Source organism: Dendrobates tinctorius, unplaced genomic scaffold (genome assembly GCF_039654945.1).
Source record: "Dendrobates tinctorius isolate UK_male_01 unplaced genomic scaffold, ASM3965494v1 ptg000224l, whole genome shotgun sequence".
NCBI lineage: Eukaryota > Metazoa > Chordata > Amphibia > Anura > Dendrobatidae > Dendrobates > Dendrobates tinctorius.
The window spans coordinates 9072839-9093849 of NW_027361891.1; the positions used below are offsets into that span (position 1 = coordinate 9072839).

The 21011-nt window shown below is 44.2% G+C and overlaps 1 protein-coding gene across 1 annotated transcript in view; it reads left to right on the forward strand.

The window, feature by feature from the left end:
* The first annotated feature begins 18129 nt into the window (after positions 1 to 18129).
* The window catches only part of CCT2 (chaperonin containing TCP1 subunit 2), a 53495-nt gene continuing 50613 nt past the window's right edge, over positions 18130 to 21011 (forward strand). The window contains exon 1 of the mRNA XM_073555508.1: positions 18130 to 18336. Within this exon, the coding sequence (XP_073411609.1) occupies positions 18145 to 18336 (192 nt within the window). The 5' untranslated portion in view covers positions 18130 to 18144. The remainder of the gene's footprint in view (positions 18337 to 21011) is intronic.

The following is a 21011-nucleotide window of genomic DNA, read 5'->3' on the forward strand; positions in this document are numbered from 1 at the left end:
AGCGATAATCAGCAAGGGAGCCGGTCGGAGGTAAGTATCACATGCAGCGATATCGCTAGCAATATCGCTGCAACGTCACAAAATCGGTGACTTTACAGCGATATTGCTAGCGATATCGCAGTGTGTAACGGGGGCTTTAGAACCATAGTTTCTGATATTTTAGTAATACGTCAAAACACTGATAAGGTCCTTCTAACTGCAGTAAATATTAATTCACATGCCATATACTGTACTTAGATTAGTACGAAGATGGCAGCAAAAGCGTACTAATTGAGACTACCCTAACCAAAAGAAAGCACGTTTGCAACTTACATTAAAAAAAAAAATCCTCTCCGTTGTGATGAACCGAGGTATTCTTATTGTTGACACTTGTGGCCAAGGCCACCATTCAGGCTTGGTGGTCCGTTACCTAGGCATGGAGCAGTGCAGCGTGCATTGCTTGCAGACTCTGCTTTAGAGCCTATAAGCGGATAAAGAGAGGGTAGTAATGCTATCATTAATCTTAAAAGGAGCTATGTGATCAAAAAGACATAACAGACCTAAATCAAACCGGATCCTAAAATAAGGTCCTTAATTCCAAATAAAGGTCCTAAATATCAACAGTGCACATTAAAAAAAAAAAAATGGATCAATCGCTCCCATTTGTTGACAGGATGATTCAGAGTAGGTAGATTATTCAGGAGCTGGTGGGGCTAAAGTCTTCAGTTACGCTTGTAATTGCTCCCACCCAGACAAGGACAATACCCTAGTATGGTCGTACTATAGACAACCCAAAAGAACTCTCCCGATGTGTTTCATCCTACGTAAGCTGGAATCATCAGGGGAGTGTACAGTCATGGCCAAAAGTTTTGAGAATGACACAAATATTATATTTTCACATGATCTGCTGGCCTCTGGTTTTTGTGTGTTTGTCAGATGTTTTTAATCACATACAGAAATATAATTGAAATCATATTATGAGTAACAAAAGGTTATATTGACAGTTAGAATGAGTTAATGCAGCAAGTCAATATTTGCAGTGTTGACCCTTCTTCAGGACCTCAGCAATTCTCTCTGGCATGCTCTCAATCAACTTCTGGATCAAATCCTGACTGATAGCAGTCCATTCTTGCAAAATCAATGCTTTTATTTTGTCTGAATTTGAAGGTTTTTGTTTGTCCACCCGTCTCTTGATGATTGACCACAAGTTCTCAATGGGATTAAGATCTGGGGAGTTTCCGGGCCATGGTCCCAAAATCTCTATGTTTTGTTCCCTGAGCCATTTAGTTATCACCTTTGCTTTATGGCAAGATGCTCCATCATGTTGAAAAAGGCATTGTTGATCGCCAAACTGCTCTTGGACGGTTGGGAGAAGTTGCTCTCGGAGGACATTCTGGTACCATTCATTATTCATGGCTGTGTTTTTAGGCAAGACTGAGAGAGCCCATTCCCTTGGCTGAGAAGCAACCCCACACATGAATGGTTTCAGGATGCTTGACAGTTGGCATGAGACAAGACTGGTGGTAGCGCTCACCTGGTCTTCTCCGAATAAGCCGTTTTCCAGATGTCCCAAACAAGCAAAAAGGGGATTCATCAGAAAATGACTTTACCCCAGTCCTCAGCAGTCCACTCCCTGTACCTCTTGCAGAATATCAGTCTGTCCATGATGTTTTTTCTGGAGAGAAGTGGCTTCTTTGCTGCCCTCCTTGAGACCAGGCCTTGCTCCAAGAGTCTCCGCCTCACAGTGCGTGCAGATGCACTCACACCTGCCTGCTGCCATTCCTGAGCAAGCTCTGCACTGCTGGTAGCCCGATCCCGCAGCTGAAACACTTTTAAGAGACGGTCCTGGCGCTTGCTGGTCTTTCTTGGGCGCCCTGGAGCCTTTTTGGCAACAAGGGAAGCGCTCTCCTTGAAGTTCTTGATGATGCGATAGATTGTTGACTGAGGTGCAATCTTTCTAGCTGCGATACTCTTCCCTGTTAGGCCATTTTTGTGCAGTGCAATGATGACTGCACGTGTTTCTTTAGAGATAACCATGGTTAACAGAAGAGAAACAATGATGCCAAGCACCAGCCTCCTTTTAAAGTGTCCAGTGGTGTCATTCTTACTTAATCATGACAGATTGATCTCCAGCCCTGTCCTCATCAACACCCACACCTGTGTTAATGGAGCAATCACTGAAACGATGTTAGCTGGTCCTTTTAAGGCAGGGCTGCAATGATGTTGAAATGTGTTTTGGGGGATAAAGTTCATTTTCTAGGCAAATATTGACTTTGCAAGTAATTGCTGTTAAGCTGATCACTCTTTATAACATTCTGGAGTATATGCAAATTGCCATTAGAAAAAATGAAGCAGTAGACTTTGTAAAAATTAATATTTGTGTCATTCTCAAAACTTTTGGCCATGACTGTATTTGCAAGTTGTGGGGTAATGACATAACTATAACAATGGGGGTACAGGTAAATTACAAGGTGGAGTCCTGTAGTGACAGGAATCCCTACAATGGCTTTGCAGACTGCTGCATAGTATTAGAGGTTTTCTCATGTTTACTTCATAATAGTGGTAACATTTGTTCTATATGACTTGCGTTTATTTGTGAAAATATCGTAAATTTGGTGAAAATTTTGCAATTTTCAAACTTTTTTTTAATTCTTATGCTCTTAATTCAGAGAGTTATGTCACACAAAATAGTTAATAACATTTCCCACATGTCTACTTTACATCTGCATCATTTTTTAAATATAATTTTTTTTTGTTAGGAAGTTAGAAGGGTTAAAAGCTGATCATTAATTTCTCATTTTTCCTACACAATTTACTGAATCATTTTTTTTTTTTTTAGGGACCATATCACATTTCAAGTGACTTTGGGGGTTCTATATGACAGAAAATACCCAAAAGTGACATCATTCTAAAAACTGCACCCATCAGAGTACTGACTGAAAAGCACATTCAATTAATTTATTAAAAAATTAACATTTACTTTTTTTCACAAATTTTACTTTAGCTCAAAATTTGTTATTTTCACAAGGGTAACAAGAACAAAATTGACCCTAAAATTTGTTGTGCAGTTTCTATTGAGTATGCTGATACCCCATATTGGGGGGGGGGGGAATCCACTGTTTAGGCACACGGCAGGGCTCAGAAGGGAAATAGCACTGTTTGACTTCTTGAACACAAAAATTGGAGGAATCGAGAGCGGAAGCCTCATCTCATTTGGAAAGCCCCTGATGTGCCTTAACAGTGATAACACACGTGACCCCATTTTTTAAACTAGACCCCTTAAGGACTGTATCTAGATTATGCGATGAGCACCTTGAACCCCTAGGTGCTTCACAGAAGTTTATAGCGAAGACGTGTGGAAAATAAAGTATAACAACAATTTACCTACAAAAATGTACTTTTAATCCAATTTTTTCTTTATTTTCACAAGGGTGACAGTAGAAAATGGAACCCAAAATTTGTTGTGAAACTTCTGAGTACGCCGATACACCATATGTGTGGGAATACTACGATTTGGGCACACAGCAGGGCTTAGAAAGGCAGGAGTGACGTTTTGGAAAGCAGACTTTGATGGAATGTTCTGTGGGCATCCTGTTGCGTTTGGAGAGCCCCTGATGTGCCTAAATAGTGGGGAAAAAAAAAAACACGTTACCTCATTTTGGAGACTACATCCCTCAACGATTTTATCCAGGGGTATAGTGAGCATTTTGAACACACAGGTACTACAGAGAATTTGATAACATTAGGTCGTCATATTGAAAATTTCATTTTTTTCACGAAAATGTTTTCGCCCTAAATTTGTAATTTTCACAATGGATAAAAGGAGAAAACGGACCCCATACTTTGTTACATAATATGTCTCGAACGCAACTATACCCCATATGTGGTCAAAATCTTCTGCTTGTGCACATGACAGGCAAAGGAATGCACGTTATTTGCCTGGGATTTATTGTGAATATCATGTCGCATTTGAAGCGCCCCTGACGTGAAAACAGCAGAAACTCCCCAGAAGTGACCCCATTTTGGAAACTAAACCCTTCAAAGAATTCATCAAGGGGTGTAGTAAGTATTTTGAACCCATAGGTGCCTCACAGAATTTTACAACATTGAGACATGAAAGTATGACATTTCGTTTGTAAAAAATTAATTTTTGTATTTGCTGCAAATTTGTCAGGTACATGAGAGTTAATAGGCTTACTAGATGCCAAAATTTACTGCGCAATTTCCCCTGAATGCGGTGCTGCCCCATATATTGTCAGAAATTGCTGTTAGGCCACACATCACGGCTGAGGAGGAAGGAGCGCTATTTGGCTTTTGGAGCACAGATTTTGCTAGAACAGTGTGCGGGTGACCTCTGCGGAGCTCCAAAAGCACCAGAAAAAAAAACAAAAGTGACCCCCCATTGTAGAAACTGCACCCTCTCAATGAATTTATCTACGGCTGCAGTGACTATTTTGTAATATCCATGCCAGGCTTTTTTTTTTCTAGAGAATTGTAAATCTGCCAGTCTAGTGCCCATACATTGTGTCTCCGTACATTGTGCCCAGCTTGTGCTTCTGGTGATACGCAGGGCTTTGGAGTCAGTCAGCCAAACCTTTGACTCCGACTCCTCAATTTCCATGATGACTCCACCAAAATGGACTCTGACTCCACAGCTCTTCAAGGGCTGTGGAGTCGGTAAGCCAAACCTCCGATACCTACTCCTCAATTTCCATGACACAGACTCCACAGCCCTGGTGATATGCACCCGTAAATTAAGTGCCTTCTCTCCATTACAACAATGTCAAATGTGGCTGCTTACAGTGGTTTAGGTACAGTGGGCCTCAGGAGGAGAGGGGCATTTGTATTTGAGAGCACAAAATTCACTGGATTTTAGTTGAAGGGATGGGAGCCATGTCGCTTTTCCAGAGTCTTTGTTCTACTAGTAACGTGGGACCCCCCCATATTTCCAGTAGATGACGAATCTGAGTGGGGGCTGGTTTTTGCATGATAAATTTGGGGGGGTTTATAGGTAACATTTTGGGGTACATAGTATTTTTTGATCGCTTCCAGAATAAGGCTGGATCACATTCTTGTGTTTTATGCTGAGCACTTACGTTGGGGTTTCCTTGTAAATCCCACAAAATTGATTCAGACGAAACCCCCAACTGAACCACCTACCATAATGAGGCAGAGGGAGACACTTAGGTGTCGCCCACATTTAAAGACGCCTTAAATTATGTGATACCGCTGGAACAGAGACCAGTCCAAAGTGACTCCATCTGCCTCATAAGTGAGTGGCTCCATCCGGAGTTTTGTCTGAATCGCAGTTTTGGGGAATTTACACGGAAAACCCAATGTAAGCGCTCAGAGGAGATAAATGTGAGCCAAGCCTTTTTCCGATTTTTTGGGAGCTAGAATGAACAAATTAGACAGCAGTACAAGAAAAGTTCTAATTTTTGTGTGGTTCACCATGCAAGAAAAGTGATCAGGCAGATTTATACTTCAGAAAGGTGCGATTACAGATTTACATTGGTTTTTGCTGCTATCACACAGTAAAAATCCTTTTTTATAAAATGTAGTTTTTTTTTGTCGCCATAATCTGAGAGCTGTTATTTTTTTGCAAACACAGCTGTATGAGGGCTTAATTTTTGTGGGACAAGTTACAGATTTTTTTTGGCACCATTTTGGGGTACATAATATTTTTTTAAGTCACCGACCAAAGCACTATACCAGTAGAATAATTAGAGTAAAACTTAACTTTTAATAGTACTGTATATATAAGACATAATATATAAACAAACATACAGCCAACAGAGGTCTGCTGTTCGGTTTATGGTAAGAAAGTTCAGGGTAACCTTAATGTCCAACTGTTAATCCCCTACCTTACGCGGGGGCGCCCCAGCTCAAAATAGACTCTCCCTATTATTCCCTAGTAGGCCCTAAAGTGAAGGAGAGGAAAAAAGTCAGACAGCAGAGGCAATGATTCAGAAACATGACTTTTTTCCTCTCCTTCACTTTAGGGCCTACTAATAGGGAGAGTGTACGTTGAGCAGGGGCGCCACAGCGCAGGTCCTAGGGTACCAAGGTAACAGTTACCAGTTGGACATTATGGTAAGAAAGTGCAGGGTAACTCTAATCTGAACAGCAGACCTCTGTTGGCCGTATGTTTTCATATACAGCTCTGGCAAAAATTAAGAGACCACCACATCAAAACCCTGTCATGGGCAGCCCATTCTCCAGACCTGAACCCCATTGAAAACCTCTGGAATGTAATCAAGAGGAAGACGGATACTCACAAGCCATCAAACAAAGAACTGCTTACATTTTTGCGCCAGAAGCAGTGTGAAAGACTGGTGGAAAGCATGCCAAGACGCATGAAAGCTGTGATTAAAAATCATGGTTATTCCACAAGATATTGATTTCTGAACTCTTCCTGAGTTAAAACATTAGTATTGTTGTTTCTAAATGATTATGAACTTGTTTTCTTTGTATTATTTGAGGTCTGAAAGCACTGTTTTGTTTTTTAATTTTGACCATTTCTTCTTTTCAGAAAAAATAAATAAATTATTGCTTGGAAATTTGGAGACATGTCAGAAGTTTGTAGACTAAAAAAACTATTTACATTTTACTCCAAAATATACCTATAAAGAGAAAAATCAGACAAATGGAACATTTGGAAGTGGTCTCTTAATTTTTGCCAGAGCTGTATGTTATGTCTTGTTATATATTCTATTAAAAGTTAGTTTTACTCTAATTTTACAGGTATAGTGTTTTGGTCAGTGATTAGATTTTTTGTAGCACTTAAAAATTTGCTTTCGGTGAATCATTATTACATAATATTTTTTGATCGCTTTTCATTCAGATTTTTCATACACAAAATGAACAAAAAACAGTAATTCAGTTATTGTTTTTATTTTTTTTGCGCCGTTCACCGTGCAGTAAAAGTGATAAGACCGATTTATTCGTCAGGTCAGTATGATTAGAGCGATCGTAGATTTACCGTATTTTCCGCTTTGTAAGACGCACTTTTTTTCCCCAAAATTTGGGGGGAAAACAGGGGTGCGTCTTACAAAGCAGACATGCCTTACCTAGGCTGTGATCGGGGGCGTCCGGCGGTTGCTGGCCGCTGCTGCGGGTGTGTCCGGTGCCCGTCGATGCCCGAGGAAATGCCGGGGCTCTGGCCTGTCACACAATGTTGGCAGAGCCCCGGCATTTCCTCAGTTCCCTGTGTGCCGGTAAAAAGATGGCCGCCGGCGCGTGCGCAGATGGGATCTCGGGACCCAGTTCTCGAGAGATGAGATTTGAAATCTCATCTCTCGAGAGGTGGGTCCCGAGATCCCATCTGCGCACGCGCCGGCGGCCATTTTCCCTGGGTTCCCTGTGTGCGCGCGGTGGTGCCTGCAAAAAAAATGGCCGCCGCGCGTGCGCAGATGGGATCTCGGGACCCAGCTCTCGAGAGATGAGATTTCAGATCTCATCTCTCGAGAACTGGTCCCGAGATCCCATCTGCGCACGCGCCGGCGGCCATTTTTTTTTTACCGGCACTTCAGCGCACATATACAGGGAACCAAGGAAATGCTGGGGCTCTGGTCTGTCAAACAATGTCGGCAGAGCCCCGGGCATCGATGGACACACAACGCCGCACCGGAGCACCTGCAGCACCGGCCTCCAACCGCCGGACAAGTGGAGAAACCTGACACCAGCACAAGACTCTGCAGCAGCAACAGCACACATCGGAGCCCCCCCTCATCCCTGAATGCGGCCTGCAGCATCACTCCACGCCTGCCTCCTCCAGCAGCGAGCCTGGGACCCCTCTACACCGCAGCCACCAACCCCGGTAAGCAATAAGATTCAAGGATTATAAGAGGCACCACCATTTTATTAAAAAATATTTTTTTCTTATTTTTCTCCTCAAAAATTGTGGTGCGTCTTATAATCCGGAGCGTCTTATAAAGCGAAAAATACGGTATATTGTTTTTATGCTTTGCCCTTTTTACAGACTACAAAAAATATTTTACAAAAATGAATTTTTTTTTTTTGCATCATTATATTCTGAGAGCTGTAAGTTTTTTTTTATTTTTGTGCCAAATGAGCCATATTAGGGCTTGTTTTTTTTTCGCAGGACGGCTTGGCATTTTCATTGATACCATTTTTCATTTTTTTTTTTACATATGACTGTTGCTTTCTATTCGCTTTTTTTGTGAGTCACTATGATGTAAAAGTGACATTATTGGCATGTTTTTTATTTTTTTTTAATGCGTTCACAGAATGGAATAACGAGCCAGTTTTTAGAGTGGTTTGTTACAGACGCAGCAATACCATATTTTGGACATTTTATTTTAGTTTTTTCCCACTGTGGCACATGTAGAATTTTTATTTTGATTACTTGTCTCAGACTTCTGCACTCATGTACAGCAGTGCATGAGAGCATTGTGTCCCACCTACACAGCCTGTGAGAACCAGCTTATTCCTGGATCTCACAGACCACCGCACGTTCAAATCCCACCAAGGACAACATCTGCAAGGAGTTTGTATGTTCTCCCCGTGTTTGCGTGGGTTTCCTCCGGGCACTCCGGTTTCCTCCCACATTCTAAAGACATACTATTAGGGAATTTAGATTGTGAGCCCCGTCGGGGACAGTGATGATTATGTGTGCGAAACTGTAAAGCGCTGCGGAATATGTTAGCGCTATATAAAGATTGTTATTATTACCCTGGGGTCATCACACCATGGTAACCATCGGGACCCGCGATTTTCATTGCAGGGGTCTGATGGTTACTAAGGGGTGTCTTGTGACCTTCTTGCAACAACTTTATTACCGCTGTTGCGATTGACAGCGGTATTTAAGGGGTTTATTCAGCCCTAATCGGTCGCAAAACTGTCCTTGGCTGACAATGTGCTTTTGTGAAAAATAATGTGGTCACAGTTGGACTGGCCCACCAGAGAACCGGAGAATCCTCCGGTGGGCCCTGGCTTCAGGAGAGTTCATAGTGCAAACCTTGAGTGGGGGAGAAAGGTGGGCCCTCAGAATCAAATCCTCTGGTGGGCCCAATGTTCTTCAGTCTAACACAATGTGGTTTTGGGTATAACCTTTGAAATGGACAACAAACTGATTTTGCTTTGGCATCCTTCTCTTCCCCTACAAGATGGGATCTTGTCATCTGCTTTTTCTGGTAAGAACATCTGATTATGGAGTAGTCCTAACATCTCATGGCTGGAACATTATGATAAATAATATTTGTGAAATGTAATTCTATATATCAATGCAAATGTGAAAGAATAATACAATATACTTTATCAATCTTAGGCCTCATTCAGATGTCGGTGTTGCATGTACATGTTTTATCCTTTTTTTTTCATGGATAGAACATGTACCCATTATAATCTATGGTGCTATTCACATGTCTGTGTTTCTCCATGGACCGTGTGTCTGTACAAAACTCACAGTCAGCTCTGCTTTTCTCCAGTATCACATGAATAATGCCACTACAAGTCTAGGGTCTAAAACACGTACAGAACATGGATGACATCAGTGAGCTGTCGTATTTAACACTGCAAGGGATATGAGAAGCTTTGTCATTTATTTATCCATCTGCAAAAAACACTGATGGTAAAAAGGGACACACAGACCGTACACAGATGACACACTGATGGTAATAACGGACACGCGGACCGTACACAGATGACACACTGATGGTAATAACGGACACGCGGACCGTACACAGATGACACACTGATGGTAATAACGGACACACGGACCATACACTGATGGCAAAAACAGACACACGGACCATACACTGATGGCAAAAACGGACACACGGACCATACACTGATGGCAAAAACGGACACACGGACCATACACTGATGGCAAAAACGGACACACGGACCATACACTGATGGCAAAAACAGACACACGGACCATACACTGATGGCAAAAACGGACACACGGACCATACACTGATGGCAAAAACGGACACACGGACCATACACTGATGGCAAAAACAGACACACGGACCATACACTGATGGCAAAAACGGACACACGGACCATACACTGATGGCAAAAACGGACACACGGACCATACACTGATGGCAAAAACGGACACACGGACCATACACTGATGGCAAAAACAGACACACGGACCATACACTGATGGCAAAAACGGACACACGGACCATACACTGATGGCAAAAACGGACACACGGACCGTACACTGATGACACACTGATGGTAATAACGGACACACGGACCATAAACTGATGGCAAAAACAGACACACGGACCATACACTGATGGCAAAAACGGACACACGGACCATACACTGATGGCAAAAACAGACACACGGACCATACACTGATGGCAAAAACGGACACACGGACCATACACTGATGGCAAAAACAGACACACGGACCATACACTGATGGCAAAAACGGACACACGGACCATACACTGATGGCAAAAATGGACACACGGACCGTACACTGATGACACACTGATGGTAATAACGGACACACGGACCATAAACTGATGGCAAAAACGGACACACAGACCATACACTGGTGGCACACTGATGGTAATAACGGACACACGGACCGTACACTGATGACACACTGATGGTAATAACGGACACACGGACCATAAACTGATGGCAAAAACGGACACACAGACCATACACTGGTGGCACACTGATGGTAATAACGGACACACGGACCGTACACTGGTGGCACACTGATGGTAATAACGGACACACGGACCGTACACTGATGACACACTGATGGTAATAACGGACACACGGACCGTACACTGATGACACACTGATGGTAATAACGGACACACGGACCGTACACTGATGACACACTGATGGTAATAACGGACACACGGACCATACACTGATGGCAAAAACGGACACACGGACCATACACTGGTGGCACACTGATGGTAATAACGGACACACGGACCGTACACTGATGATACACTGATGGTAAATAGGGACACACGAACCGTACAGAGATGACACTGATGCTATAAACAGACACCAATGACATATTGATCCTAAGCACTGATGACATGTACGTTGTGACTAAGGCCTTATAGACACCTGTATAGTCCAATAAAGGGAAAAGAAAATATATTGAAAAGACATTATGTAAAAAGTTCTTTCAAATTTGTATTGAAATAAAGTACAAATTCCATACTTGAGAATGTAATTAAAATAAATACACTTCAGGAGTTCACACTATTAAATATCACATCCACTGTAGAGATCTTGAAAAAATAATGAAATGTGGAAATTACTAGCTGATTAAAAAAAAACAAAATCCAATAGTTATGGCATATATCATACACAGTATGGTGCCACCTAGTGTTTAAAGTGTAGAAATGTGCAAAACCATTTTATGATCTGACAGAAACACATTTGTAGTGTGCATTTCTCAAAATGGACTCAAAGTGCGTTTGCACTGTAAGTCACTCAATTTAGTATAATGTTCTAGGTAAAGGAAGAGTGTGTTTTTTGTCTTTAAACTTCAAACTTGAGTCGCAATTTAAATATATCCAAGGATGATATCTCTCTGATTATGAGTAGAGATGGGTGAACCCGAACACTAAAGTTCAGTGTCCGTACCGAACACCTACTGTTTGGACATGGACACTGAACACAGACTTCACCAGCAAGTCTGTGTTACTGTTTGGGTTCGGCACCCCGAACGCCGGGTGTTTGTCGCACTGTTAATTACATGACAGCGTGGCAAACACTGCTTCTGATAGGCGGTAAAATCATTACCACCACAGTTTCCACGCTGTCAAATGACAGTGTGAGCCCGCAGCTGTGATTGGAAGTATAAAGTTTACCTCCGATCCCTGGTGTCAGATGATGGGACTACTGCTCCCATGAGCCTACAAGTGCGGCCGATAAAAACAGCGAGAGCAGTTGGTGGCTGATGGGAGTATTCATCAGCCAGTGCCTGCACTCCGAAAAAAATAATTAAAAAAAAAGACGACGTGGGTAACCCTGTATTTTTTATAACCAGCCAGGCAAAACTGACAGCTGGAGTCTGCAACCCTCAGCTGTCAGCATTAGCAAGGTTGGTTAGCAAAAATAGAGGGGTCCCCAATCTGTTTTAAATAATTTTAAAAAAATGGCGACCAGCCTTGCTAAAGCAGACAGCTGGGGTCTGTTATTCTTAGGCTGGTAAGGGACCATTGATATTGCCCCCAGCCTAAAAATAGCAGCCCGCAGCAGCCCAGAAAAGGCACAGCTATTAGATGCACCAATTCTGGCACTTTATCCGACTCTTCCCACTTGTTCTGTAGCGGTGGCAAGTGGGGTTCATATTTGTGGGGTTGATATCACTTTCGTATTGTCTGGTGACATCAAGCCCACGGATTAGTAATGGAGATGTGTCTATAAGACACCTATCCATTACTAATCCTACAGTTATATTGTAAATAAAGATACAGCCAGAATAAAGTCTTTATTTGAAATAAAAACAAAAAAGTTATCTTTTTTATTTAACCCCTTCACCCCGAAGACAGTTTTCACCTTCCTGACCAGGCCAATTCTTACAATTCTGACCAGTCACTTTGAGGTCATAAATCTGAAACGCTTCAACAGATCCCACTGATTCTGAGATTGTTTTCTCGTAACATATTGGGCTGCAGGATAGTGGTAAAATTTATTTGATATAACTTGCGTTTATTTGTGAAAACAACAGAATTTTTTTGTGACTTAAATTAGTTCTTTCAAACATTCATTCAGACTACAGAGAGTTTGCTTCTCCTCCTCAAGGAACAATTTCATCAGTATCAATGAGCTGTCTGTTACCTCTCTTTCCCACCTAGCTAACAAATTTGTATTTTTGTAGCGGTAACGATGATGAACTCACTCCTGAGGTGGGATTCAAACCATCCAGCCAACCTCAGGAGGGGGATCCCCAAAGGGTCAATGCCTCCGTGTTCAAAGGAACTGCTCTGATTCCACTGTTTTCGAAAAAAAAGGAAGCTGACCTAAGAACACGTATCCTCAAGCAGGGGTACCCAAAAAAAAAATACTCAAAGACGCATACTGCACCTCACTTGATAGGGAGAGGAAACCACACCCACCCCAAAATAAGAGAACAATATCCGATTTATCATGAAGTTCTCAAATGGGTCCAACCAAGTTATAGACATTTATGCAATGGCACTGGCCTATTCTGATGGATAAGGACATAGCCAGTAATATCTCCATAAGCCCACAAATCACTTAAAGGAGAGGTGGGTCCCTGAGAGACAGATTAGTCCACAGCCATTTTATCCCCAATACTTATCCATCACGGCTAGGATGACAGACCAAGGGATGCTACAGGTGTGGTAGTTGCAAAAACTGCAAGGCTATTTCCCAAGGAAAGGAATTCAGCAGCAATGTTACTGGTAGGTTATACCCCATTCATCATTTCATTAACTGCCGCACAAAGGGAATAGTGTATAATGCCTCCTGTGAATGTGGGTTAGGCTGGAGTCACACATAGCGACTCACCAGCGATCCTGACAACGATATCCATGTGTCAGGATCGCTGGTGAACTGTCAAACAGACAGCTTCACCAGCGATCAGCACCGCGATGCCCAGCATCGCTGTGCACATTAGTAACCAGCGCGCTGATGCAGGAAGCTGGTAAATAACGTACACATCGGGTATCCAAGGGACATGCGTCCCTAGATACCCGATGTGTACGTTAATTACCAGATCCTTGCATCAGCGCGCTGGTTACTAACGTGCACAGCGATGCTGGGCATCGCGGTGCTGATCGCTGGTGAAGCTGTCTGTTTGACAGTTCACCAGCGATCCTGACACATGGATATCGTTGTCAGGATCGCTGGTGAGTCGCTATGTGTGACGGTCTCCCGCCTGTCACGCAGCGATGCGTCGTGGCCAGCGGGAGACCAGCGACCAAAAAAAAGTCCTGGCCTTTCCTGTAGTGATCAGCGATACCGGCAGGGGGGCTGATCGAGTCACACACAGCGATCTCGCTGGTGAGATCGCTGTTGTGTCACAAAAATTGTGACTCAGCAGCGATCTCGCTAGCGAGATCGCTATGTGTGACGGGGCCTTTAGAATACCTTAGAAAGCCAGGAGAGAACTGAGAAAAAGGGTGGGAGAGCATTTGAGAAGACACCCTAAACAAAAGCAAATCCCATCAACTGGGTACATCAAGGAGACATGGGGTCCTAAAATTCATGGGGATAGATAGTATTTTCCATCTCCAAACCATGACTCCCAATGGACTCAATGAGCAGCTTTCTTTATCCTCTTTCCTAGGATAGATTGAAATAGGGATAGCTATCCCTAGGGTCAGCCGTTGTTGACTGGGGGCACTCATGCGCAGGTTATTAGGGTGCCAACCTCCGCGTTAGGTGCTATATAATAGTACAGTGCGTAGTAGGGATGTCTCTAGATCACTCCCACCCCTTTCCTTCCTTCTCCTTAGAGGATCCGTCGTGTCTATTCAAATTTATTCGAATCTTTTTTGTTGCCACTGACAATTCTCCTTATCTGTCATCATCAGTTTAATTAATTTTTCTGTCGGGAATGTCCAAATAATGTAATGTCTGATTGGCTAATTTACTTCTGATAAATAATAATAATCTTTATTTTATATAGCGCTAACATATTCCGCAGTGCTTTACAGTTTGCACACATCATCACTGTCCCCGATGGGGCTGACAATCTAATTAGATACCTGCACTAGGTCCCGAGGGTCATTTGTAAGCGTTGTCTTGTCAAATGCTGACTTTGCAAGGATTTTCATGCCAAACTTAGATGGTCTCTCCTCGTTATGCTCTGCCATCGGGTTAAGTCGAGTATTCCTGCCCCACTATTTGCATTGAGCAAAGATCCACTTAAGGTACTGTCACACTTAGCGATGCACCAGCGATATGACGCGGTCAGGATCGCTGGTGCATCGCTAAGTGGTCGCTAGTGAGCTGCCACACAGGCAGATCTCACCAGCGACATCGCTGGGGACGGGGGTCGCTACTTACCTGTCAGATGAGGCGATTCTGCGTCCTCCCGCCCGGCTCCACGCGTCGCTCATCGTCACAGCAGGAAGCGCCGCAGGAAGCTGACGACGAGAAACAGTCCTGAACGTTCTCGCGCGATCAGCGATAACCAGCGTGGGAGCGGGTTGTAGGTAAGTATCACACACAGCGATATCGCTAGCAATATCGCTATAACGTCACAAGTTATAGCGATATTGCTAGCGATATCGCTTAGTGTGACAGTACCTTTACGCCACACTCTGCATGTCGAGGTGGCGTGGGAATATTTAAAATGCGAGCAAGATCAGATACAACCAGCGGTAGCTCACTTTTGGCACTGGACACATGCCCCCACTCCCCATACTCTCTGATAGAGTATGATCCTATATGGACTGAGGGTACTGGCTATGTAATGAGGAGAACTGGAGCATTATCGCCATAGCCACCTGCCTATAAGATATCACTTCATGTACGCTAGTAGCCATTCGCTACCTTTTATATAGTTCTTTGTGTTAATACACTCTTGGCACATTTCCACGTGACAATGTTGTCGTATGGATGCAGCGTAGGAATTCTAATAAACAAGCCACACGCTCTGCCAGCCCTGTCCATAGGGGACCCCGCATGGTTCCACCATTTTGAGCCTCTGATGGAAGTGTGAAAATCCCCTTTAAAACCTACACAGAAATGTTTCATGTGTATGAAAGTGCACATATCAACATATCAGGTCTGCCAACTTGATTATTAATTTTTATTTCTACAGCTTATAAAAAAAAATCACTGACAGCCAACATATTTTAGCAGACATGTTAAAAAAAAATTCTGAAAACGTCCAACTGTTTAAATCAGATTTTTGTTTTAAATGCATAACATTGATCATTTTTTTTTACATACCACAATATCTATTAAAATAAAATTTCCTTTTGTTCAGGAAACAACACATGTACATTAGTCGCAACGGTCAGACTGTGACCCTCTCTTTTGTACTGCAGCCTGCAAATGACACTGTGAAAGGAGGAGGGGCAGGTCAGCTGTGACTTTGCCTATTGTTATTGGTGGATCCTGTGCTACCAGCTCTGTATATAGGTGCTGCCTGATATGGTAATCTTGCTGTACCTACGAAGATAAGGAAAGTGCTGAAAATAACCTGAAAGGGCAGAAAGTATGAGGCTTAAGGCCCCATTACACACAACGATGTCCCAGAGATCCCACCAACGATCTGACGTGGATGGGATCGCTGGGACATCGTTAGGCTGATCGCTGGTGAGCTGTCACATACACAGACTCATCAGCGATCAGGACCAGCGAGCAAGCTGGTATCTAGGGTAAACAGTGGGTAACTAAGAGCCGCACGGCTTAGTTACCCGCTGTTTACCTTAGATACCAGCGTGCAGCGTCGCTGATCGTTGCTCTCCCGCTGCCACACACAACGATGCGTGCTGGCCAGCGGGAGACCAACGATCAAAAAATGGCCCAGGACGATCCTGCATGATCAGCGGGAGGGCCGGTCACTGATGTGTGTCACACACAGCGATATCGCTGGCGAGATTGCTGTGACATCACAAAATCGGCGATCTCGCTGTGTGTGATGGGGCCTTAAGGCCGGGGTCACACTTGCAAATGCAATGCGAGAAACTCACACGAGTCTCTCACCTCAATACCTGGCACTGCCAGGACCAGGGTGGTCAGCAGCATAGAAATACATGCAGCCGCACACTCCGGTCCGGCAGTGACGGGTATTGATGCGTGAGTTTTTCACATTGCAGTTGCAAGTGTGACCCTGGCCTAAAAAAAAGCCCCAGAGGCCATTGTGAAAGCTTCAAGATTTTATTTTATTTTTTCATGTGATATTAAAAAAAAAAATAAAAAACATGAGAAATCCAGCTCAATGAACTTGTGAAAAAACTTCTTCCTTTATTCACCAAAAGTGCTCAGAAAGAAGAGATTAAAGGGAGCGTAGCAACCTGAAACGCGTCGATGATAAAAATCATGTAACTGTCAACCCTGATGCTTTTACCCTCTGCTGAGCACATTTTTGTGACTAAAGAGTTTGTTCACAAGTTCGTTGAGCTGGATTTTTCATGGTGTCATTGCGTTTTGATTTCTCCAGCGTTCCCTGTGCTCCAAACACCTAAGGATGTCTACTACGGCGAGCTGGACTTTTTTCTACTAAAAAAAACCACTGCCAATTTTTTTTTTCTAATGATAGGTTCCCTTTAATTGATATGTCTATAGACCAGTGCTTCCCAAACCCCGTCCTCACGGCCCTCATGTCATGTTTTCAGGATTTACTTGGTATTGCACAGGTGGTGGGATTATTATTAAGGTATCAGGAATTTTCTCATATGTGCAATACTAAGGAAATCCTGAAAGCATGATCTGTTGGGAGCCGTGAGCCGGGGTTTGGGAAACGCTGCTATAGTCCATAATGCTGATATGAAGCCATTAGCTGCATTCACTGTGAACTGTAACATGATGTTAATTGTACAAGTTTCAGAAAAAAACTCAGGAACGCGTCCAATAGCCCTGCAGCCTTGGAGTGCTGGGGTACAAATCCCACCAAGGACAACGTTTGTATGTTCTCCCAGTGTTTACGTGGGTTTCCTTCCACACTCCAAAAACATACTGATAGGGAACATAGATCGTGAGCCCCAATGGGGACAGCGATGATGTCTGTAAAGTGCTATGGAATTAACGGCGCTATATAACAAAAATAAATATTTTTATATAAAGGAAAAATGTGCCATTTTTTACACACTGTACAGATATTTGGACGGATGGCAACCCTGGGACATAGAAATATTGGATTAATATGAACCGATATTTGCTCCATCACAAAAAGTCGATTCAACAAAATTATTGTACACTAAAAACCTATGGCGCTGTTTCCTGTAGTAACCTTCCTGCAGAGCCTGGGAAACCATAGCCCGCACTCGGCTGCTTTTCTCTGCATGTGGTGTGACCAAGGAGAACGCTGTGTAGCTTCCCCTCCATGACATCCTCGTGTCTCTCTCCCGTGCGGACTGGTAATGACAACGCAGGAAGCCATCTTTGAAACTGGAAAAAATGCCTGAGCTACATAATACGTGGTTACTAATATATTACTGCATTCCCAGTAAGACGCATGCGATTTCCACGTGCAAATACGTATAAACTACTTGAATCCAGATGACTTCTTCTCTACCTTTCCCACATCAAAGATGGACGCCGCTGCCAGCCCCCGGCGTGAGGAGCCGCCGCCCACACTCTAGCGGTTTCTGCGCCCGCCTCCTTGACGTTAGCTGCGTCACTTCCTGTGTCCGGCCGGTGTGTGGCGCCGCAGCGTGTTCGCCATTGTCACCCCCCAGCGCCCTCAGTATGGTGAGTATGCCCCAGTATGGGCGCCTGGGACCCGCTGCCGGGCAGGGTGGGCGAGCAGCAGGCACAAGGCGAGTCTGAGGCCGGTGTTAGCCGCCTCCCAGCACATGGGCCTGGTACTCACTGGGTGACAGCCCTTCCTAACGAGCTGAGGGAAGGGTCTCTGTGCACCACCTGGGCAAATCCAGTCAGAAATGGCTGATAACAGGGAGCAATAACTCACTGGATAATTACTGGAAGGGGATGGCCACTACTGTGACAACTGCTATGGTTTCCCTTTATAAAATAATGGCTGTACTCCTCTCCGGTGGTGACGGCACATTGTCAGGCGATCCCTGCGGCCACTCAGCGCTGGCTTCAGACAGATCGCATGTCTCTGCAGGAAGAGAGACCACGGATTCAGACTTCCTATGGCTTTATCTGAAGGAGAAAAGAGAGAAGCCTGTGCTGGTTGGCCACAGGGATTGCCTGACATGTCACAGAGCCCCGGGAGAGCCAGTGCTGGAATGGTGCCAGCACAGAGTATAGGGGTAATTTACAAGGGAGAAACGGGTGTATGAGTAGTGGACACCCCTGTAATGTATAGATGATGCTGAAAGCTCCCGGAACAGAAGCTTAGTATAAATGCACATGACCCCATCCCACCTCCTCCCCAACCTCACCACCACACTTATCCCATCCCTAACCCACCTCTTCAACCTATCACGTCTGGTACCTTCCCTTCTGCTTTCAAACATGCCACAATCACGCCTATCCTTAAAAAGCCAACCCTCGGCCCAACCGCTATGTCCAGCTATCGCCCAATATCGTTGTTCCCATTCGCTTCCAAACTCTTGGAACAGCATGTCCACGCTGAACTTTCCTCCCACCTATCATCTAACTCGCTCTTTTACAATCTGGTTTCCGCCCCCATCACTCCACTGAGACAGCCCTGACCAAAATTACTAACCACCTACTTACAGCCAAATCAAATGGACAATACTCTATACTCCTGCTTCTAGACCTGTCCGCTGCATTTGGCACAGTTGACCACTGCCTCCTACTACAGGTCCTCTCCTCCTTCGGCATCAAAGGCCTTGCCCTATCCTGGATCTCCTCATACCTTTCCAACCGCACATTCAGCGTCTCCCACACCACCTCCTCATCCCACCCTCTCTCTGTTGGAGTCCCCCAAGGCTCTGTTTTAGGACCCCTACTCTTCTCAATCTATACACTTGGACTGGGGCAACTCATAAAGTCCCACGGATTCCATTACCACCTTTATGCTGATGACACTCAGATCTACCTCTCTGGCCCAGACGTCACCTCTCTGCTGTCCAGAATCCCAGAGTGTCTATCAGCCATATCCTCCTCCTTCTCCTCTCGCTTCCTCAAAATCAATGTAGACAAATCTGAACTCATCATCTTTCCTCCATCTCACAGATCTTCTTTACCCGACCTAGCTATAACAATTAATGACATCACACTTTCCCCAGTACCAGAAGTCGGCTGCCTCAGAGTAACCTTTGACTCTGCCCTGTCCTTCAAACCGCACATCCAAGCTCTCTCTATCTCCTGTCGCCTCCAGCTCAAAAATATTTCCACAATCCGTCCTTTCCTCAACCCTCAATCTACTAAAATGCTTGTGCATGCCCTCATCATCTCCCACCTCGACTACTGCAACATCCTTTTCTGTGGTCTCCCTGCTAACACCCTCACCTCTCTCCAGTCCATCCTTAACTCTGCCGACAAATTCATCTCTCTACTCGCTACTCTTCCGCTTCTCCCCTCTGCAAATCTCTTCACTGGCTCCCATTCCCTCAGCGTATCCAGTTCAAATTACTAATTCTGACTTACAAGACCATCTACAACCTGTCTCCCCCATATGTCTCTGAACTAATCTCCCGATACCTTCCCTCACGTTATCTCCGGTCCTCCCAAGATCTCCTTCTCTCCTCCACACTTATTCGCTCCTCACCCAACCGCCTCCAAGACTTCTTCCGAATAGCCCCTATTCTCTGGAATTCTTTGCCCCAACAAGTCCGTCTATCAACCACATTTGGATCCTTCAGACGGAACCTGAAAACCCACCTCTTCAAGAAAGCCTGCAATGACCCCGCTACCTCCTTCTCTCTCACCACTACCGGTGATATCACCTCAACCAACACCGGAACTGCTGCAACCCACCAACCTACTGTCTCCTTTCCACCATCCTGTAGCATGTAAGCCCGAAAGGGCAGGGTCCTCTCTCCCCTCTGTATCAGTCTGTCATTGTTAGTTTACTGTAAGTGATATCTGTAATTTGTATGTTACCCCTTCTCATGTACAGCACCATGGAGTCAATGGTGCTATATAAATAAATAATAATAATAAATGGTGCGTGCTGGAGAGTCTCCCAAATCCTGGGGAACCTGTCATTAGCGCCTTGCTGCTGAGACTGCGGGCCGCATGAATTGGTGTGCTCGAGTAGTAGTGCCTACATGCGCAGTAGGCGTGCTAATAGCGAGCCCACAGGACTAGTCACTGCTCACATAACTATTGAGTGGCTTACCAGTGTTGTGGTAGTGCTTCAATCACGTTCACTCTAGTGAAAGGATCCCTTTAATAAAGTACAATCCTTCATCTAAATCGGTGCTATCGGTAATAAAGACTGAAGGAAATTTGTACTTAACCCCTTACCTACAATTGACGTAATATTC